The sequence below is a fragment of the Vitis riparia genome, chromosome 19, assembly GCF_004353265.1.
Source record: "Vitis riparia cultivar Riparia Gloire de Montpellier isolate 1030 chromosome 19, EGFV_Vit.rip_1.0, whole genome shotgun sequence".
NCBI classification, from domain to species: Eukaryota; Viridiplantae; Streptophyta; class Magnoliopsida; order Vitales; family Vitaceae; genus Vitis; species Vitis riparia.
The window spans coordinates 20,442,890-20,467,187 of NC_048449.1; the positions used below are offsets into that span (position 1 = coordinate 20,442,890).

Here is a 24,298-nt window from a genome sequence, read left to right on the forward strand (position 1 = left end):
TCAAAGTATGTCATTTTTTATATTGACATCCACATGAGTATTCAACATTGCAAGCAATATGGTTGGTGGCATGAAGTTAAGAGTATGTTTGGCAATGTTTCTATTCGGAGTGCTTTTAATTTATGGAAGTGTTCTTTGTAGAAGTGTTTTTTGGGAGAATCACTAATCAAGTGTTTCTCCAAGAATCATTGTAAGTGATTTTTCAAAATTTTAAAGCGCTTTCTAGATTTTGCCAATGATTTTTTTTTTTTTTCAAAAACATTTTTTTTATGCTAGAAGTGCTTTTTAAAAACACTACCCAATGGACTCTGAGCATCAACTACTGAGATTGAGGGTACTTAGTTGGATTCAACTTCCATCGAGGTTGGACCAAGAGTTTGTTTGTTTTGACTAAGTTTGGTTTATAGATGTTTTCGAGCTAGTGTATGTATCTAATCCGGCCTTTGTGTAACCTTAATGCTCGAAGTGACCATTCATTTTCAGTGTTGGATTCTTGAACTCCTACCTCCCAATTCTTGCAGATTCATTTAGCCTTATGTTTTACCCATAACTTTGCCTCCTTGTTGCATATGGCAGACACCTTTGACTTTTTTACTTTTTTGACTTTTTTTTACTTCCTTTTCTACATCTATATTTAGTACTTCTTACTTATTATTTTTATTTTTTTGCTAAATAGAAATGGCTAAAATACTTAACTTTTTTCATTAAACTAAAAGTAACTCATTGACATCAATCAATATAATTAAATTAAACTTATTAATAACAAGATCATTTTAATTATATTAGTTAATATAATAAGGTACTTTTAGCTGAATAAAAAAAGTCAAATATTTTGATTTTTCTATTCAATTAAAAAACAAACATCACCTAAATATTTAAAAGTAAGGTGTTTTTTTTCTATTTATTTATTAATATTTTTTTAATAATATGTTTAATTAGATCTATTTTAAAAAATAATTGTAGGAGAATGATTGAAAATAAAGTAGCATTAATAAAGTTTATTTTTAAGAAATATTTTAAAACATAAAAAATAGGTGGAGAATTTTATAAGCTTTCAAATAGACATTGCTATCAAAAATGTTTTTATAGAACGTTTCAAAAACAATCTCGCACATTGCCTTCTGTTTTTTAATTTTTTTGAGAACTATTTAAAAAAATATTTCTATAAATTTAGAAAATAACTCCCCTAATGCTTGAACTAAAATTTAGTGTTTTGTTCTTGAAAAATTATTATTTTTATTTGACAGATTACCAAAATATTAGTTAAAACATTATTTAGGTTTATATTTTAATCATAACTGAGATTTTAATATAGGTTTATATTCAATCGGATGAAGTATTTCTCTAGAAAATATTATAAGTGATTTTTTAATATTATAAATAATTTTAAAAAATATTTTAAATTTTTTTTAAAATACTTAATGTTTTTTCAAAAACACTTTTAAAATTAAAAACGTTCCATCACTTCAAAACAAAATTCCAAAATTCCAAAATCGGGAATAAGGTAGAAGTTGTCTTGCAAACATATTATTCCTAATTTGATTGAAAATGGCCTTTTACTTATGAAAACAACTTTTGAGTTGTAATAGAATTTTAAAGAATTTTTAGTTCTAATAAAATAGAGAGTAAAAATGATATTTAGTACAATAAAAAAGTTAGGCACTCATCACTCATGGATTGTACTTGACAAAAATTATGAAAAAAATTCGAATCTAATTTGAATTTATTAAAAACTTATACACTTTAAATTATTGCATTTTTATACATACAAGAATTAAAATAAATAAAATGACTTTAAAATTGGATATAAAAATATATTTTTTTTCTTTTTCAATTCTATTTCCTTCAAAAAAAAATTATTAAACTAACAAAATCAAAATACGAAGCAATAAAAAGTAGAATCTTAACGAAGAATTTCCAAAATATTCCTAAATTGGAAGTATCCCACTTGTATTTTTTTTACTAAATTACTTCTTATTTCATCTTATTTGTATTTTGATATTATTAATTTGGCCATAAAAATAAAGTAATAATTTACTTTATTTACTATTTTTATAATTTTACGTTCAAAACAAAATTAATATAGAATTAAAATTTTAATAGCACCTATGGGCACTTGAGTGGTGGGATACCCGGACAGTCCTACCTGATTGAATTGATCGGGCAGTATGGCACCCAGCCGGTGCAGATTACTCCAAAGCAACGCCGGTTCAAATAGCTGGATGCCATAAATGAGATAGTTACACATTACAGTCAAACAACCATTACGTGTTATAAATGATCGGTTGTTACTACTTATCTAATACATTAAAACCTTAATTAAGGACAATCATAAAGGCAAGAGTGATGTTACAACCAGGAGAAGAGGTACACAATTTAATTCATATAGAAACTTTCTCAAAAATTCTTTCCAAGGTAACTTAGCCATCGGAGGGCTTTTTAACTCGAAACGATGATTTTCACGTCAAGGTGACACTCTACCGTTAAGTTATATCATTTCTTTGTCCATATCGAGAAATACAACTGACTAATCTTAAGTAAGATAAATAGTTGAGAAACTTAATGTCACTATTCTTGAATAATTGGGATTTGAGGTTTTTTATTTTATTTTATTATATGTATAGTACTATTTCAAATATGAAAATAATGAAAAAAAAATTGGATTCAATTGTAAATTGCTCGGATAAAAAATAGGATTGATTACGGAGTGGAGACATAACACATGGAGGGAAATTATTATTCGAGATACAATAACATCTATAACTAATAGGCCTTGAATATAGTTATTTAATAAATCTATAACTACAAAAAGTAAATATTAAAGACGTGTTTGGTTGCTCAAATTAGTAAGGAAAAAAAATATTAATGAGATGATTTATTTTTTATATTTTAAAATATTTGGATAACATAAGGTATGAAAAAGCACTAGAAAGGAAAATAAATGAAAAAAATATGATTACATTTAATTTTTGGAAAATTTTAGAGAAAAATATTATAAAAGTTAAAAAGAAACTATAATTTTTTTCTTATTTAAATATTACTAAAAACTTTGAATTAAAAAAAATTAAATTATTGAAAATGAATTTATCAAATCTTTTTCTTATCTTAATCTTCTAACATTTTTTCACCATTTTAAAAAAAATTATAAAAAAATTAATTTGTTGCTTGAAAGTGACAAAAACACAGTGATAATGACAGGAAAGAAAGAAAAAGAATAAAAAATGCGGCAACTACCGGAAGGTGTGACAGCGTGGCAGGCCACGTGTAAGAGTTTGGTAATAGGAGCAACACACCAATAGGCGTAGATCGCAAAGAGCACAAAGATTTAGTTTCCGGCAACAATGCTCCACCCTCTGTTTTCTTCTTTCTCATTCTCTTCTCTTCATTCACTCCTATCCCTTCATTATTCATTCTTTCTGGTAATTCTCTCTCAATCATCTCTATTTCTTTCTGTCTCTCTCTCTTTTAATTTTTTTTTTTTTTTTTCCAATTATTTGTAACGGTGAAGATGTTCAATGGCATATTTGGGTGATTATTATTATTATTATTATTATTATTATTATTATTATTTTTAATTTGCTTCTGAGGGGAAAAAATGGATCCATGGAATGAAGCAGATGGGTGAAGCTGAAACAACATTGCCTGTATTGACTAGAGCTGTGGAATGATGTTGTAATGGAAAAGTAGTGTAGAGTATTGAAAGTTTTGTGTTGATAGAATTGTAGAATCAAAATCTTTGGGTTTTGTCTTGTTTTGTTTTGTTTTGTTTTTTTTGTTTTTGTTTTATTGAATTTTAATACTGTGTGTTGTTTGGTTGTTTATTTGAAAATTGGGGTGATGGTATGAAGTGGTTTTTCAGTTTATTGGATTCCAAATTTTAACTAGGGGTTCCCCATTTATTATTGTTGGAACTTTCCCCTTTTTTGTGGTAGAATCCATCTTAGATCATGTTCCTTTTCTTGGCAAATCTGTAGATTTTTTTTTCCCACTTTTGTAACCGGAAATATCTGAGATAATTGAGACTTGAAGTTCAAAAATTTGCTGCCAAATTTATGAAGTTGATGGGCTATTACTGGTATATTGCATGAGTAACTCTTTTCCTAATCTCTGTTAGTAGTTATATACTTGGTCATCTCATCCGATAGAAAATTAATTTCCACATTCTATTTTCCTGTTTAAAATAATTCTCTCTATTTTGAACTTAATTTTCTCCTTTCAAACCTTAAATGATTCGGGTAGTAGCCATGTGGTTAGAAAAGTTAGCATTAGACCATTGTTCTGTTGGCTTGGTGGTGAATAACTTGATTTATTACTCAAAAGACTTGGTTTCAATTCTCTTCAGTTAATCTATGAAGAGTTTCTACAACATGTACTGGTAAGCAAGAAGAGCGCTTCGAATCCCCCCTGATCCATATTTTTATGTTGCAATTTGGACTGAGGTTGGAATTGTTTGAGTTCTTCATGGATGGGATTATTAAGGCTATGTTTGGTTCTTAGAAAATACTAAGAAAAGAAAAAAATGCTGAAAATGATTTTCTCATATTTGGTTTCACTATGGAAAATGCGAAAGAAAACCAAATATATTATGCATTTTAAAATTATTTGATCTTTACATAGAAGAGGAAAAATAAGTGAAATGAGTTTAAAGTAATATATAAAAATAATTTATTAAATTTAAATCAATTTTTTATTTTTCTTCACTTTTTCTTTCCTTTTACTTTTCCCTTCTATTTTATTTTCTTCGCATTTTCCCTCAAAATTTCTAGGAACCACTTCTAATTTTCCTTCCTCGCATTTTCCCTCAATTTTTTTTGAGGGCCAAACACAACCTAAGAGTTTGCATCATTTTTGGTAGAAAACATGATGATTATTGGGTCATGTTTAATTATAATCAACGCAACTAATACCAAAGAAATGAAGTGACTTGAAAGCTTAAATGATTAAAATTAAAGAATCCTCTGATCTAGCTTTAATCTATTGGTTAAATATGTGGAAGAATTTTTTTTTCAGTCTCAAATTAATGTCTTGTAATTTGTAGTTAATGACTGGCGAGTTTGGTCATGTCATGTAGGAAAAAAACCATTATATATGAGCAGCATGTGAAATTTTAGGAGATATCCTGATTTTAAAGTGGACATGCCTTTAGACAAGTAGTAAGGCTTGCACATCAACCATTTTTTTTTTTTTTTTTGTGATAAATTCATTAAACGTATGATATGGTTGACATGGCTGCTGTTAATTTGATATATTGGTTTGGCAGGTAGGTTGGTTATTTGGCTTATACAAGTATGGAAGGTGTCATTACTGGTGGATATATACTGCTTCATACTACTAGATATTTATATCAGTTCTAAATTTTAATTACTGCTTAGCACATTTTCACATGTAGATGTTGTTGTTTTATTTGCATAATCTTATTTATGCACATACCTGTAAATTTAGCTATACATGATCTAATGGGATCGATGACATGCTTCATTTTGGCAGGAGGAAAAATTTGGTAGCCATTGAGTGTTCATGACATAAAGGTCTGAATTCAGGTGAGAAGCACTTACATTGCCCTGGAGAGATAGCTTTCGGAGGATTTATGGTTTATGTGCAGTTTTTTTATGCTTGCATTAAGTTTTTGAAATACATATCTGTTTGTATGTACTTAGTTGTATTACTTTCCATTGAAATCTATCCTTTCTGTTTTTAGCTGGCATGAGAAGCATCCAGTGATATTACTAGAATGGCTCTCAGCTATAAATATTGGGATGATTGCGTGGATCCACGAGATCTGGAGGCACTGTGGTTGGATCCCGATGTGAGCACTGAATGGCTTGATGTTGGAGAGACTAGAGGTAGGAAAGTTCACCTCTCAAGGGATCCTGATGGAGAGCCTTATCTCACTCAAATTGAGATGAAGGTAAAGCAACCTGAATAGTAACAGTCTACTTTGGATGCGTTCACATGGTAACTCCAAGTTGCATATTCTAGATTTACTAAAGGTGTTTGACTTGTCTATGAACATCGCTTCACCAAATTGAAGTGTGTATGAAGTTTTAGAAATAAGAAAATATGCCATAGTTACAAAAAGGTTAATGGTTTGATTAGGCAGTATGATAACACCATCTACTTTTAAGCCTTCAAAGTTCATGGAGATCAAAATATGTTGTAGTTGTTGAGCGTCATTTCATTTTCACGTGGCCATCCTCCAATAAATTCAGAAAGTGAACTGTCATATTTTCTTTTAACTTATCAATTCTGATTAGCGTTTTTACAGATGGAGGTTATTTGCTTCTGGTTCTGTAATTTAATTTTGTATTGGGCCATATGGTGTTTTTCAGGCAGTTGCTGCGATTGTTGTCAGCAGGCATTTTGATTCACAGATAGATCTGGTACATCTTATAATTTGAATGTAGCTTTGCAGTTTCTTCCATGCAGTTAGTGTTTCAACTTTCCAGGGATATTATTGAAGATTTTAGATGTTTCCCCCCTCCTTAAATGATGCTAATTGCTTTTTTCTTTAAACTAAGAGAAACACAGTATTTGCTCTACCTTTATTGGTTATTAGAATTTCTGGCTAAAAGACTTAATTCACCCTAAAATCCAAAGCTGGAAGACACTTTATTATGTAGTAATATTTTATATTCCTGAAAGTTGTTTTGATGTTCAATTGGTATCTTATTTGTTTCTTTTTGAGAAATAAATATATTTTAACCAAAACGAATGAGATTGTAGCCAAGGCACTTTTCAACCATATAAGAGAAGTACTTAACTTAGGGAGCTTTTATCTCGGACAGATAAATTTTAGATATTGCCTTGGTAGCTAATGAGTTGATGGATTAGACCCAAAGTCGTTCATGTCATCCACAACCCTAAGCTATTCATAGCATCTAAAGCCTTGAGCATACAACTAGAATCATTCATATCATCCACAACCTTGAGCCATCCATAGCATTCTAGAGCCCTAAGCTTAAGAGAACTCAAATTGTTCATATAATCCACAACCCTGAGCTAATCACAACATCTATAGGCATGAGCTAACAACCATGAGTCATTCATGTGATCAATAGCTGTTCATATCATCTAGAACCTATAACTCATGAATTGGACTCATTCATATCATCTAGAGCGTTAAGCTGTTCATCGCATCTAAAGCCCTCAGCTCACAACCCGGAGTTGTCGATGCCATCCATAACCCTAAGTTGTTCATAACACCTAGAATCCTTCATATCATCCATAACCCTGACCTGTTCGTAGCATGTAGAGCACCGAGCTTATGGGACTCCCAGTTGTTCATTTCATCCACAGTCCTGAGATACTCACAACATCTAGAAACCTAACTTCACGACCTAGAGTCGTTCATGTCATCCTAGCAATGAGTTGTTCATAGCATCTAGAGCCCACAACTGATGACCCAGAGTCATTCATATCTTCCACCCTAGGCTATTCATTGCATTTGGAGCCTTGAGCTCACGACTCAGAGTCATTCATGTTATCCACAACCTTGTGTTGTTCATAGCTTCTATAGTTCTATTCTTGGATGGTCATTATGGATTGGGGGATGCATGTTCTTAATTAGTATCACCATTCTCATTAATGATAGCAAGGATACCCCTGTCTCCTTTTCTGTTGACAATTGTGGTGGACTTCTTGAGTGGGTTATTGCTGAGGGCTGAATTTGAAGGTCTCAACAAGGCTTTCAAGGTAGGCAGAAATCGTATTAGGGTGTCCTATCTCTATTTTGTTTTGTTTTGTTTTTGCTTTTTGTTTTTTGTTTTTTGTTTTTTTTTTTTTTTTCTAGAGGGCTAAGGCCTTAAAAACATTCTCACCTTAACTTCAAACTCATTCTCTTGGTTTTTCATTTCATGTCAGGCTAGAAAATCAACTTGGAAGAAAGCACACTGTTTTACTTGAAATGAACAAGAGTCACTAGAAGGCTACAGTAAGAACAGGAAAGGTTGTAAACAATCTGGGAGTGGTATGTCTTTGGGAGGCATGAAATTTGTAACAAAAGCCTCAAGGCTCCTCATTTGATCAGATGCTTCATAACTTAGTTAGCTGATTTAGGGGTCTAAGTAAAAGAGTGATCCAACCCCCTTAAAATGTTAATAATTTATGCATCTAACCATCCACTTCCTGAGGATCTGTTTTCTCCTCTAGCACCCAAGAAAGAATAATGGCCAAGTGTGTTTTCTTTACAAGATTGTCAAATCTCAACAACCTCAGTTCATACCATCCTTTCAGCCAGGCTAAAATCTCTACCTCAGTGACTAACCTGAACCTCACTGGCTTGGAAAAGTCTCTCACCACACCACTACATGATCTCTAAATGCACCATTGATCCCCATCTTCATAAATTTTCAAAAGAACATCTGTCAAAGTTCAATTAGAGGCAACCAAGTGGAGAAGGTTCTGACTACAAATCTTACTTTCCTTCTTGTAGAACATCAAGCCTTTATCCAGTCCAATATAGTTAGAGTTAGACAATTTCTTAGAAATATGTAGGAAACTAATACCAAAAAGGAGGTGAATTAGTGGACCGTGTACTACAAAGACTCCATAAATCTCTACTTATCCTTGATATCTTGGTTCTTTTCTAACCAAATCATCCAATGTATGGAAAACATAGCTCTTATAGTAAAGCACCTTGCCTTTGACATTGGCTTCAATACCCTTATATGCAATAGTCCATAGGCTTGTGACAGCTCTTGGAGGAACCTAGCTGGTGTCAACTATCCCAATATAAACAATGCCATAATCCTATATCATCCAGACAATGAAGGACAAGGTTGTTCATAGTTTTTTACCTACTACCTAAGCATAGGGCCTTGAAAGACTTTCTTGCAACATGTCATTAGTATTATCCTTTTTATTGGTCATTATGTAAGACTGTTGAAGATTATTACAACTTGTTACAGCCGTATACACAGCTGCATGTAAAGATTATTACAGCTGTATACACAACGTTATGTCTTCTACAACTGTATATTACAGTTGTAATATATATTTGGGTATATTTGTTAGTCCCTAATTTGTAGGGATCTTTAATAGGGTAGTTTCCAATTCTTTCCTTATCCTTTCTTTTTGCTGTTGTATATAATTGTAGGGTTGTATACTATTAAGAGATGAATGAGAAATACGATTTTTTCTCCACATGGTATCAAAGCTAAGTTTGGCTCCTTGGGATATTTTCTTTTCAGTCTTCATTGCTGAATTAAGTGTTTGTTGTTCACATGGTATCGGAGTTGTAGTACCCTTTTTCCTCCTTTTTTGAACCACAGTTTAACGACCTTCATTGCCATTTCAAATTTTTCTCTACAATTATTTCCGAATTCTACCCACCATGTCCGAGATTGTTGAGAACTCCAACAGCGTGAATCCTCCATCAACGGTGGATTTATTCAAAACAATGAACAAGAACACTATTTGGTGTACCTACTGCAAGAAGCCGAGACACACAAGGGACTAGTGCTGGAAACTCTGTGGAAAGCCTCAAACTTTGAGTAAAGATAGGGGTTTCAAGAGTGGACAATAAGGTTTCAAAGGTGGACTACACTTCACCAACTTTCAGATCAATGAAAACCCTTTACAAGAGAGGGTGAAGTTTTGTGGCAATGAACATACAAAGCTTAACAAGGAAGAGATTAAGAAACAGCAAAGAAGAGATTGAGAAACTGAAGAATCTCCTAGGAACCATTGAGAGTCCTAGTGCTGCTTGCTCTCTCACTCAGTTAAATAAGTTTCTCCTTCTCTTGCTTTTAGTGTCTCGGATATGTCTTTCCTAGGTTCTTGGGTCATCAACTCAGGAGCTACAAATCATATGACTGATTCCTTACAAATGTTTAGTACCTATAGCCTATGTCCTAGTTTCTCTAGACCTTTCAATGATTGGGAGGTGGAGGAGGTGGAGAGATTCCTTTCGACCATTCAAGGAAAGAGGCTGAATGCTGATGTGGAGGATAGGATGGTGTGGAAAGGGATGAAGAATGAGATTTTCACTGTAAAGTCCCTTTATAATTCTCTTGATCATAGCCATGCAGTCCCGTTTCTGTGGAGCATTATTTGGAGCCCGGATGTTCCTACAAAGGTGGGTTTTTTTTGCTCGGGAAGCTTCATGGGGGAAGGTTCTTACTTAAGATCGACTCAAGAGGAGGGACTGGATTTTAGCTAATAGATGTTCCTTGTGTTGTGCTGAAGAGGAGACGATAAATCACATTCTTGTTCATTGTTCCAAGGCGAAGGTTTTGTGGGATCTCGTGTTTTCTTTGTTTGGTGTTAATTTGGGTCCTTCCGTCTATGGTTAGAGACACTCTTTTAGGTTGGTGTGCTTCCTTTAAGGACAAGAAGCATAGAAAGGTTTGGCGGGTAGCTCCTCTTTGCTTATTTTGGACGGTTTGGAAGGAAAGAAACATGATAGTTTTTGATAATGAGGTCTTGTCGATTCAAAGAATGAAAAATTCTTTTGTTTGTAATCTCTTTTCCTAGGCTAAGTCTTCTATAGTTGTAAGTCCCTTATCTTTGATTAACTTTGTGGATTGGTTGGGTTCTTGTTGAGGGTTGGTGAATGCTTGTCTCTGTTGTTTCTTGTTTTTAGGTGACTCTTGTATACTCCCTATATGCTTCGGGTCACCTTTCAAGCACCCTTTATCTAATATATTTTTGTGGGTTTATCTATCAAAAAAAAAAAAAAAAAACCCTATGTCCTAGTAATAAGAAAATAACCACTATTGATGGCTCTCTAACCACCATGGCTGGTTAAGGGGAAGTTCACTTCAATAAATCCATAGTTTTGAAGAATGTGCTACACGTACCTAAGCTTTCCACCAATCTTGTTTCCATTCATCAACTTACCAAAGAATTGAATTGTGACATGATTTTTTATCCCTCTCATTGTGTATTTTAGGAACATGGTATGGGGAAGACGATTGGACATGTTAGGGAAAAGGATGAAATTTAATATCTTGAGTTACCGTTTGGTTAAAATAGGACCAAGAACCAAGTACCCTTATCATTCCTTTCTGAAATCCCATCTACAACAACAAAAAAAAGATTTGGCTTCGTCATTATTGTCTTGGACATCCATCGTTTAGTGTTCTTAAAATTATGTTTCCTTTATTGTTCAAAGGAATTGATGTAGAAAAATTACATTGTGATGTTTGTGAACTTGCAAAGCACCATTGTACTTCTTATCCAATAAGTAAGAAAAGAGTTTCAATTCCATTGACTATGGAAATTTAGAAAGTACAACTATGCATACAACTGTACCATCAACTGTTGTTTCCTATTCTAATTTTATTTCTTGATTTTTTGAGATACTTTCTTCTAAAATCAAGGATTAGATTTTTATTTTTATTTATTTTTATTTTATTTTATTTTTTCAGTCATTCATGTATGAATATCGATGCAATAATCAGTTTGAATAGTGTGAGAAAAATAAAAGAAGTTTTTTTTTCTTCTTTTAATTTCTTCATGGTATCAGAGCTAATTCTGAATCATTCAATCCGTCAATGACTAAATATGGGATGACTACTAAGAAAGACTCCTCAACCTTAGAAGTGCACTGAGAAGAAAGTAGAAAGAAAGTCATGTTGGGAGCACAAACCAAGCAACCTATCACCGAGGATTCAACCCTAGCGACTTGGGGTCCTCCCAATCCTTTTAATGACAATTAATTAAGAAAAATGAGTTGGAAAATCCAAGGACATGTGTTGGAAAATCCATGGGAAACTAATGAATTGAAAGCCGTCATGTCCTCAAAATGATAGAGAAAGCTGAGGACACCATGTCACTATTGAGGACAACCTAATACCACCTAATTCTAGTCAATTCAGCAAAGAGCAATTGAAACTATTACAAAAAATGTTCAACCATGCCCAACAGGTGGCAAATTCTTCCAATTCTATCATTGGGTTCAGATCCTTATCTCAAAAAGGTAATTTTCTTGTTGCCCTGAAAGTAAAAAAGGAAATTTGAGTCCTTAGATTATTTACTTAGGAGCTTCTAATCACATGACCGGAGATTATACAATTTGTATAGCTGATGGTTCTCTCTCAAAGGTGGTTGGTACAAGTTCTATTGTCATCTCTAAGGACCTAACTCTTGACTCTGTTCTTTTGGTTTCAAACTTGGATTGCAATTTGTTGTTTATTAGTAAGCTCACTTAAGAAAAGAATTGTGTTACAGAATTTTTCCCAAACCGTTGTGTTTTTTAGGATTTGAATTTGAAGAAGACGATTGACAATGTTGAGGTGTGTTTGAGACTCTATATCTTCAAAGTGACTGATTATATTAAAAGAAAAACTCAATTGACAGTTGGTGAAAAAAAGTCTCTTTTTGCCTTTAGTTCTAATAAAGATAGTGATGTTATGTTATGACACTATCATTTAAGACATCCTAATTTCTTGTATCTCAAAAAACTCTTTCCATCATTATTCACTAAAAGTCTAGATAGTTTTTAGTGTGAAATTTGTCAATTATCCAAGCATGTTCTCAAACCTTATCCATTTCAACCATACAAACCATCTCATACTTTCTCCATGATACATGGTGATGTTTGGGGAGCTTCTAAGATAAAGAACATATTAGTAACTAGATGGTTTGTGTCATTTGTAGATGATCATACTAGAATTTATTGGATATTCCTAATGAAAGAAAAATCATAAGTGAGTCAAAATTTCAAGAACTTTAATAACATGATCCAAACCCAGTTCCATGCCAAAATACAAGTGTTGAAAATTAACAATGTAAGATATTATTTTAATTCTATCCTAGGGGTATTCTTATTAAAAGAAGGTGTAGTTCATCAAAAATTTTGCATTAATACTCCTCAACAAAATGGGATAGTTGAGAGAAAAAATAGACACTTATTAGAAGTTGCAAGGGCCCTTATGCTCTCCTCCCATGTCCCAAAGAATTTTAGGGGAAAAACTATACTTACTGCAACCTATCTCATTAATAGAATGCCTTCTCATGTCTGGAGTTTCCAAACACCATGCAAAGTCTTTCTCAAATCATACCTTAGGACTCGACTCATTTCCTCCATTCCATTGAAGCTAATTGGTTGTCTAGCTTTTGTTCACATTCCCTAACAACATCAAAATAAGCTTGATCCCAAGGCCACTAAGTGTATTTTCCTAAAATACTCTATAAACTAGAAAGGCTATAAGTGTTACTTTCCTGTCTCAAAAAGGTTTTTCAACTCCATGGATGTGACATTCCTTGAAAATCGGTCTTATTACTTTAAAACCGATATTCAGGGGGAGAATAGAATTCGGGAATACTAGTTTTGGGAAACATAAACTATGACTGAACCTTAAACACGTGAGTCTGTTAATGTTCACAACTCTAACCCTATCTCTCCTACTCTGTCCCACTTCAAACTACTGAATCCGTAGACATTGAACAAGTATTCCTCTTCACCCAAACCAATCTCAGACTGTCAATAGCAATGAGTTTATTGTCTACTCAAGGAAAAAGAAGAAATCTTAAGAAGATATAGAATAGCGAACACATCTTGGACTAGTTTATGAAATTGAACCGAATTCAATCCTAAAAGAGACACACTTAGGTAACATTGATTCTAATCTTGATGAGCTCAATTTACCAATTGCCAAAAGAAAAGGAGTAAGATCTTGCACAAATCATCTGATTTATAACTTCATCTCCTATAAGAGTTTGTCACTAGGTTATTATACTTTGTTACCAGTCTTACAGATATTCAGATTCCCAACAATATCCAGGAAGCCTCACAAATACCTGAATGGAAGGCAACCATTGAGGAAGAGATTCGAGCTCTTGAAAAGAATGGAACATGAGAGCTTGTTGAACTTCCAAAAGGAAAGAATCTAGTTGGGAGTAAGTGGATCATCACAGTCAAGTACAAAGCATATGAGAGTGTTGACAGGTACAAAGCTTGACTAGTTGCTACGGGATTTATGTAGTCCTATGAAATTGACTATTAAGAAACCTTTGCTCTAGTTGCAAAATTAAACACAATCCGTGTTCTATTGTTAGTTGTTAGCTGTTAACCAAGATTGACCTCTTCATCAACTGGACATCAATAATGCCTTCCTCAATGGCAACTTAGAAGAAAAAGTGTATATGGAAATTCCTTCAAGTATTGAGACTAAGACAAACATTGGTAAAGTCTGCAGACTAAAAAAAATCTCTATATGGTCTCAAGCAATCTCTTCAAGCTTGGTTTGATTTTTTCACTAAGGTCATAAAGAGGTTTGGTTACTCTCAGCGTCAGTCTAATTGCACTCTATTTGTAAAACACACTACTAAGGGAAGAACTGTCATTATCATTATTTATGTGGATGACATAATCCTGACTAGAGACCACGTAGAAGAAAATGGCAAGCTCAAGAGTTTTTTTTCCCATTAGTTCAAAATTAAAGACTAGGATTGCAGTCTTTTAAATATTTTCTTGGGATGGAAATTGTTAGATAAAAAATGGGTATTGCAGTCTCCCAACGTAAGTATGTCCTAGACTTGCTAAAGGAGACTAGGATGCTTGGTTGTAAACTTGTAGACATGCCTATGGACTACACTACTACACTAGGAATGGTTAAAAGAAGTGCTCTAGTGGATAAATGGAGATATGAAAGACTTGTGGGGAAACTCATCTATCTTTCTCACACATGACCAGAGATTGCTTTTTCAGTTAGCGTAGTTAGCCAATTCATGAACAATCCAATTGAGGAACATATGAAAGCTATATATCGTATTCTAAGATATCTCAAAATGATTCCATGAAAGAGGCTCTATTTCAAAAGAACATAGAAGAGAAACAATGAAATTTTTTTAGATGTAGACTGGGTTGGCTCCATAATTGACTGAAGATCAACCTCTGGATATTACACCTACGTTTGGGGGAATTTGGTTACTTGGTGAAGGAAGAAACAATTTGTTGTAGCTCAAAGCAGTGCAAAAGTATAATTTATAGCTATGTGTCACGAGATGCTTCAAATGACCCTTCCCATGGGCTTATATAAGAGGTGGGAAACTTCTAGAGATCTTTAGAGATATCTACAGTTAACTACAGAGTGGAAGAGTGTGGAAGCCTCTAGAAAAAGTTAGAGATGTCCACACATCTGTACACTTGGCTAAGAGACCATTAGAATAATGTGGGGTGTTCTAGAGTCTTCCAAAGTCATCTTCTACATAGCCTTGTACATACACTAGTGTAGGAGCTTCTAGATTATTCTTGATTTGTAAGGAACTCTCCAAGGTTTTAGGGACTTCCTAAGGTGCCTATAAATAGGTGAGACCCTCATTTGTCCAATGCACCAAGCAAGTGAGCTTCTAAAGCATTGTAAGCATCCTTTGAGAGCAATAAAAGATTCCATTCTTTAAGTGTTGCCTACGACGCCTTCAAAAGCTTCCAAGTTGTGTGCATCCTAGCCTAGCAACCTAAGCATTGGGAGTAAGGCTAACTTAGTAAGATCAAGTGTCTTGACTTGCTTAAGTGTTGCACGAGCTTAGGGAAAGACTAAGTTCATGACAATTGGCAGATGGAATTTGTAAAGGAATGTGGTTAAAGAGACTCCTAAATGAATTGAAGATTCTTGTTGAAGATTCTATGAAGATGTTCTATGACAATCAAGTTGCAATAAGTATTGCTAAGAACCTAATTCATCATCATCAGACAAAGCATGTAGAAATAGATTGTCATTTTATTAAGGAGAAGATAGAAGAAGGGACGATTTCATTGGTTTACACTCTAATAACTCTCTAGACAACAGACATTCTTACCAAGACGTTTTTTAGAACTAACTTTGAAGACTTGAGATCCAAGTTGGGAATGATCAACATTTACAATCCAACTTGAGGGGAGTGTGGAAATTCAAAAAGTACATTTGTGCATACAGTTGTACCACATAGTTGTACCACCAGTTGTACCACATATAGTTGTTTCCTATTGTAATTTTATTTCCTGATGTTTTAAGATACTTTCTTCAAAAATCAATGATTAGATTTTTTTTTCTTTTTCTTTTTTTAAGGCAAATGATAGTCATTCATGTATAAATATCGATGCGATAATCAGTTTGAATATTGTGAGAAAAATAAAAGAAGTTTTTTTTTTCTTTCTTCAATTTCTTCATTTATGTTAATTCACAATGATATTTGGGGTCCTGCCACAATTCCTAATATTTTAAGCTTTAGATGGTTTGTCTCATTTATAGATGATTGCACTTGAGTAACTTGGGTCTTTCTTCTCAAACAAAATTGGATGTGAATATTGTATTTCCTAATTTTCATAAAATGGTCAAAACTCAATTTGGAGTGGGAATCAAGAAGTTTAGGTCTGATAATGCAAAGGATTACTTCAATCAAGTCCTATCTTTTTATTTTCAAAGAAGGTATTATCTATGAATCCTCTTGCATTAGTACTCCCTAACAAAATGGGGTTGTTAAAAGAAAAAATGGTCATCTTCTTGCTGTTACAAGAGTTTTTTGTTCTAAAAAAATGTTCCTAAATCATATTGGGGGGAAACAGTACTTACGATTGCTCATCTTATAAATCGATTGCCATTTAGAGTTTTGGGGTTCAAAAGTCTAATGAGTATTTTTTCAAAATGCTTCCCAAACTTTATAACGTCTACTAGTCTTGTTCCAAAGGTTTTTGGTTGTGTTTCTTTTGTCCATGTCCACGTTCATAATAGAGGGAAACTAGATTCAAGAGCAATTAATTGCATTTTTGTAAATGATCCATCTTCTTCTAAGATTTCTCCTGATTTTGTTGATACTAGTGAACTAAATCTGCCCAAGGTGAATGATCCATCCTCTCCTAAGATTTTTCCTCATTTTGTTGATCTAAATCTGCCTATTATAGTTAGAAAAGGTACAAGAACATGGAAAGATTGTTATCATCTCATAGAAATTTCCTCACCAACTTAAACACCATAGCCATACCTAAGACCTTGTTTGAGACACTAAATAGTAAGGAGTGGAAACAAGCCATGAGGGCAAAAGAATGAGACTTGGGATGTGGTTGAGTTATCAAGAGAGAAAAGTCTAGTAAAGTGCAAGTGGGTGTTCACAATAAAGTATAAGGTGGATGGTCCTCTTGAGAGATATAAAGCCAGACTCGTTGCCAAAGGCTATACTCAGATATATGGAGTAGATTACCATAAGACTTTCACACCAATAGCCAAGATGAATACTATAAGAGTTTTACTTTCTTTGGCTGCCTAATTTGACTAGGAATTACAACAATTTGATGTGAAAAATGCGTTCTTACATGGTGAGCTCAAAGAAGAAATTTATATGGATCTTTCACCTAGTTTTAATATGCACTTGAAAGGAAAAAAGGTATTTAAATTGAAGAAAGCTTTGTATGGGCTAAAACAAACTCCATGGGCTTGGTTTGGAAGATTTTCCAAAGTCATGATAACTGTTGGCTACAAATAAAGCCATAGTGACCACACTTGATTTGTTAAACACTCTGCCTTAGAGAGAGTAACTGCCCTCTTGGTTTGTGTGGATAATATAATAGTGATCGGAAATGATATTGAAGAAAGAGAAGCATTGAAGGGGTGCTTAGCAAAAGAGTTTGAAATAAAGGAGCTTGGTAGACAAAAGTAGTTCTTGGTAATTGAAGTGGTTTACTCAAAAAGGGAATTTTTGTCTCTTAATAGAAGTATGTTCTTGACTTATTGTAGGAGACAGGAAAAACTAGATGTAAACTAGCTGACACACCTATTCATCCGAATCACAAGCTTAGAGAAGCAAGTGAGTATGTAGTTGTGGACAAAGGTATGTACCAAAGATTGATTGATAGACTTATCTATCTCTCACATACGTGGCAGATATAGCCTATGCGGTCAGCCTAGTGAGTAAATTTATGCATAACTCGAAGGAAGTTTATCTACAAGTTGTACACAAAATCCTACACTACTTAAAGCAACTCCAAGGAAAAGAATTTTGTTAAAGAAAAGCACTGAGCTATCATTGGAGGCTTATATTGATGCAGATTATACAGGATCAGTTATTGATCGGAGGTCTACTATAGGATATTGCACTTTTCTTGGAGGGAACTTGGTAACTTGGAGGAGTAAGAAATAAAACGTTATTGCAAGATCTAGTGCAGAAGTAGAGTTTTGTGCAATGGTCCAAGGAATTTGTGAGTTGCTTTGGCTTAAGATTATCTTGGAGGACTTGAAGATTAAGTGGGAGACATTGATGAGACTTTATTGTGACAATAAGTTAACCATCAACATTGCACATAACCTAATATAACATGACAGAACCAAAAATGTGAAAGTAGATAGACATTTTATTAAGGAAAAGTTGGAAGTGGCTTAATCTGCATACCATATGTGTCCATTGGAAGTTAGTTAGCCAATGTCTTAACGAAAGGATTAGCCAAAGCTTGGTTTCAAAAATCATTATCAAGTTGGGAATAAATAATATCTATTCACCAACTTGATAGGGAGTGTTGAAGATTATTATAGCTTGTTATAGTCGTATACATAGTTGTATGTAAAGATTATTACGTATACACAACAGTATATCTTCTACAACCATATATTACTACTATAATATATATTTGGGTATATTTGTATATATAATCCCTAATTTGCAGGGATATTTAATAGGTTAGTTTCCAATTCTTTCCTTATTTTTTCTTTTTGTTGTTGTATATGATTGTAAGGTTTCTCCACAGATACAATTACTCAAATGAATTGATTAGAGAATAATTTTTGGATGGGGTTAAGGAGAAGGTCTCTAGGAACAAAGTTCTAATGGAGTTAAAAAAAAAAAAACCCCTTTATTAGGAAATGAAGACTGCAAACAAATATGAAGTAAAGAGGATAATAGAGAGGAGAGGTCATTCATTTTCAACTCAAGGTTATAATGGGAGGGGAGATCTTCGAAGCAAGAATACTAATAAATAGACATGTAGATAAGAGAATGTTTAGTCTTAGAAACAAGAGAAACACTAGGTGTTAGGTAGAGAGGTTGATCTCCTCCTCAAAGATCCTCCCAAAAATGAATTTTTAGATCCATTCACAATTGAAAAACAAGTGAAACAAGATAAATCAAGGGTACTTTCGAAACCGGCTTTCTATTAGCAATGGCGAGACCACCTAACCCTAATGTTAACAACTTATTCATTGGATTGGAAAAGTTATTGGATTAAGATTTAATAATTGGACCAATGGTTGAACTACGATTGAACTATGATGTCAGTATAACATATAAATATATACTTTATATATTATGAAAATTAAAAATAATTATAATGTTAAAATATAAATGTAAATAATTACAAAGCTTAAAGATATATATATTTTTATCTTTTTAAATTTGATAGATTAAATCTTGGTAAGGCTACATGTATTAATATATAAGTATCATAATTATGCATCTAAGAGTGAATAAAATTTTATTATTTAATCTACTTTTCAACATGTATATTCTGTCATTCTATTATTTTAAAAATCACTTTGTTCTTTTACCTATATCGTTTTGATGTTTAACATCTTATGCATGAATGCAGTTCAATATTTATATTTATCTTAAAATCTTTAAACTTTTTATATATATTTGTTTATTTCTTGTCAAGCTACTATATTTTATTAATTAAAATCACTACATAGTAAAGGGTTCAATGTAACTCGGTGGTTGTAGCAAGTCTTCTTAACCAATATTTCAAACATTGAGGAAAAAAAGAAGAAAAAATTAAAGGGCTAGCTAATTGGGAAAATCTGGCTGGTCCACATGCTGGGCTGGTTCAACTGGCTGGCCCCCCAGTTCTTCATCTGTTTTAACTCTAAAATCGGTGAATCTGTCCACTGAACTGGAAAGAGGATCGACTGGTGGTCCAATAGGTCAGACTGCCATGTTCATTCCATTCTTGAAAGCATTTGCCATAACAATGTTCGTCTCCCTAGACTACCTTCACAACCTCTTCTCTAGAAGAGCATAATTCATCTTGACTCCATCTGAAGCCTTAAACCTTCTATATAATTTAGCTTATAAACTTGATTTCACCCCATTAACTGATTGCTCTTCCTTTCTCCTATTCTCAACTTCATAAAGTCACATTGGAATCTCTAAATCTAAGATGTAACCTCAATAAGGATCTTAAAAGTTTAGAAAAAGTAAGTTGGAATATTGCTTAGACAAGCTAGAACAAGTGCATCCAAGGGTAGAAAAAACACCATTCTATCTACCTAACCTCTAGAACTTCTTCCAAAATGAGGTTCCAAAAACGAGGAGCTCTGTGATTTCCAACCAAGATAAGATCAAGTTAAGAAAGTGACCAACCCAAAAATGAGGAGCTCTATGATTCCCACCTAACAAGGGAGGCTAGCTTGAGGAGGTTGTCTTGATTTTTGTTGATATCATATAAGTTGCTTTTCTATAAGTTTATCTAGGGCATGAAATGTAACCAAAAACTTGGAGAATGAACTTGGTGTTAGGATATCTTCAACATTGGATCTTGAGAAAAAAATGTTGTTATTAGCAAATTGCAAGTTGGACACCCTAATGCTATTACTTTTACAAATTCCTTAATGACCTCTCTTTTGCCCTAATCATCATTTTGCTCAAGGCAACCATGATCCATTACAATTGTGGGCAAAAATAAAGACAATGGATCTTCTTGCCTTAGGCTTAGAGAAATCTATACCAAACCCCATGCTTGTCCATTCACAAGAATGTTGATGGTAACTAAGGACAACTATTCTCAAATCCAGTCTCCATCTATGGCTAAAACTCTTCTAAACATGATGTGATCCAAAAAATTAAAACCAAAGTGGTCATAGGCTTTAATAGGCGTCCCTTTGAGCCTCATTTTGCTAGATTGGAACCTAGTTTGCATAACTACAAGATAAACTAAGGAGTCACCTTGTGAATGGCTACCGCCATTAGTAGGTTTTGTCAAGCTAAATTTTGATGGATGTTCTTTGGGAAACCTAGTGCAATTAGGGATTTGAGGGTTGATTAGAGATCATTATAGTCGAGTGTTAAGAGCATTCTCTAAACCAACAGGTCAAGGTTTAGCCATTGAGGTAGAAATTCTAGCCCATCTAGAAGGTGGTTGTTGATAAAAGCTTTGGGTTTTTTCAATTTTCTAGTAGAAGGTGATTATGCTATTGTCATATCATGGGCAACTAAGAAAGAAAGAGGACCATGGAAGTTTGACGTGTGTTTGCACTAGATTATTGACATTTCTTCAGAGTTAGGATTGTCCTTCTCTTGGATTCCTTACTTAGGCAATGATGTGGTAGATGCATTAGGAAAACGTGGAATTAGACATGGTTTCTTTTGCCGAAGATTTATATGTGAATTGTAGTTAGATTTTATTTTTTTTGGATTAGTATACACTCATGTAGAAAAGAAAAAAAAAATGTCGTATATTAAATTGAATAAGGAAGGGAAACATGCTTTTTTTTTTATAGAAAAGTTACAACAAATCAAATTAAATTTAAAGTTGTACACTCAAATTTCTAGGAACAAAATAAATTTAAAATATACAACTTATCCTTAAAAAATAGCAACAACTTATCCCTAAAAAACAGCAACAAATTATCCCTAAAAGATAGGTAACAACCAGATTATCCCTAAGAAATATAGGTAACAACCAGATTAGAAAAATTCTGATATGATTGAGATTCTCAACACTCCCCCTTAAGCTGGCTTGAAGATGTCATTCATGGCCAACTTACTTACTAAATCATCAAATTGCTCATTTGGCAATCCCTTAGTGAGTATATCTGCAACTTGTTCAACTGTAGGTATATAGGGCATAACAATCAATCCATTTTCTAGTTTCTCCTTAATAAAATGTTTATCAACCTCAACATGTTTAGTTCTATCATGGAGTACTGGACTATGTGCAATGGCAATGACAACTTTATTATCACAAAAGACCTTCACTCTAAACTTAGCTTCAGCCTTACTTCCAGCTGCAACACTCTGCTTTTTACTCCGCTAAGTCACAAGATTGCCTCCAACAAAAGTATAATACCCTAAAGTTGATCCCCTATCAATTACACTTCCTGCCCAATCTACATCAGTAAACACATCCACTTGGAGATGTCCTCGGTTCTCATATAGAAGTCCTTTTCCTGGAGTCCCCTTTAAGTACCTTAAAATTCTGTTCACTGCAGCAAAGTGTTCCTGATTAGGAGAGTGCATGAATTGAGTCACCATGCTCACCACAAAAGCAATATCGGGATGAGTATGAGAGAGATAAATAAGTCTTCCAACTAGGCATTGATATTTCTCTTTGTCAATCACCTTTACTGGACTTGTTGGTTAGAGTTTCAAATTCGGTTCTATAGGAGTTTCTATAGCCTTACATCCAAGTAAACCAGTTTCATTTAATAAGTCAAGTATATATTTTTTTTGAGAAATGAAAATACCTTTCTTGGATCTAGCAAACTCCATACCAAAAAAGTATCTCAGGGGACCCAAATCTTTTATCTCAAATTCACGAGTTAAAGTTTTTTTTCAATTTCTCAAGTTCTAGACTATCATCACTAGTTAGAATAATGTTATCCACATAAACTATCAACACAACAATCTTTCCTTCTCTTGAGTGTTTATAAAACATTGTATGGTTAGCTTGACTTTGAATATATCCTTGAAGCTTGATTACTTTTCCAAATCTCTCAAACCAAGACTTAGGAGACTGCTTAAGAACATACAAGAACTTCTTTAATTTGCAAACCTTTTTTTTTCCTAGCTTTTCTTTGAAACCCAATGGTAAATCCATAAACACTTCTTCCTCCAAATTTCCATTTAAGAAAACATTTTTCACACCTAATTGGTGTAAAGGCCAATTAAAATATACTGCAAGAGAAAGTAAAATCCGAATGGAATTGATCTTTGTAACAGGTGTAAAGGTCTCTTGATAGTCAATTCCATAGGTTTGTGTGAAACCTTTGGCTACTAACCTTGCTTTTATATATTTCAATGCTACCATTGGGCTTACGCTTGATTGTGAAAACCCACTTGCATCCCATTGTCTTCTTCTCCTTAGGTAGATCAACAATTTCCTATGTTCTATTTTTCAAAAGAGCATTCATTTCTTCTTGAATTGTTGATCTCCACTCTGAATGTCCTAGTACTTCCCGTATAGTTCTAGGAATGAATAAGTGAGAGATATTTGAAGTGAAAGCTCTATATTTTCCTGAGAGTCTTTGATAAGACAGATATTTCACAATGGGATATTTGGTACAATTCCTAGCTCCTTTTTGGATTGCAATAGGGATAATAAGATCAGAAATCGGTAAAGGGGTGAAGTCCATAGGAAGATTACCTGGATTTTAAAAACTAGGAGCTGATGATTGACCATGCTCAAGATTGACTTGATTATTCTCAGTATTAAAATTAAACCTGCACTTAGTATAAACACGAAGCTCAGTGGACATAGGTTGTAGAGTTTCTCCTCCTGTTTGTGATGGAATTTTATTTGGCATAGATAAATCAATATTTCCCATTTTTTCACTAATTAAAATATCTATTTTTTGATTTATTTCAAGAAGAAAAATACTAGATTTTGGTTGTTCTTGTTGCCAAAACTGATCTTCATTAGAGCTCTCCCCCCAAAGAGTAGTTTTGTTATAAAAAGGAATATTTTCAATAAAGTTGACATCCATACTAACATGAATTTTTCTAGTGGTAGGATTAAAACACTTATACCCTTTTTTATTAGGAGCATAACCTAGAAAAATATATTTTTCAGTTCTTGGATCAAATTTGGATGGAAAATGAGTTGGCACATGAATGAACACTGTACAACAAAAAAATTTTAAGGGTAAATTTGAGGTGAGGCGTGTGTTTGGAAAAGTATTCTTAAGAGTTTGTAAAAGTGTTGCATAGTTTAGAACCCTTGTAGGCATTCTATTAATCAAATAACAACTTGTTAAAATTGCACCTCCCCAAAGGTATGTAGGAACATTTATATGAAACATAAGAGCTCTACCTACTTCAAGTAAATGTTTGTTTTTACGTATTGCAATTCCATTTTGTCGAGGAGTGTCTCTACAAGTTGATTGATGTAAAATACCTTTCTCTAGCAAAAAATCACCTAAACAATCATTATAAAATTCTGTTCCATTGTCATTCCGAAGAATACTTATTTTGGTTTGAAATTGGTTTTCAACCATTGAATAAAAATCTTGAAAGAGTTTTGCAACCTCAGACTTAAAGTTCATTAGATAAAGCCAACATAGGCGTGTGTGATCATCAATAAATGTCACAAACCATTTTTTCCTAGATAAAGTAGTAATCCTAGAAGGACCCCAAACATCACTATGTATCAAATAAAAAGGCTTTGAGGCACAATACA

General features: G+C 33.3%; 1 protein-coding gene across 1 annotated transcript in view; it reads left to right on the plus strand.

Moving 5' to 3' along the window:
• Positions 1–3,324: 3,324 nt before the first annotated feature.
• The window catches only part of LOC117909389, a 52,655-nt gene continuing 31,681 nt past the window's right edge, over positions 3,325–24,298 (plus strand). The window contains exons 1-5 of the mRNA XM_034823419.1: positions 3,325–3,419; positions 5,261–5,307; positions 5,488–5,540; positions 5,699–5,908; positions 6,330–6,380. Of these exons, the coding sequence (XP_034679310.1) occupies positions 5,732–5,908; positions 6,330–6,380 (228 nt within the window). The 5' untranslated portion in view covers positions 3,325–3,419; positions 5,261–5,307; positions 5,488–5,540; positions 5,699–5,731. The remainder of the gene's footprint in view (positions 3,420–5,260; positions 5,308–5,487; positions 5,541–5,698; positions 5,909–6,329; positions 6,381–24,298) is intronic.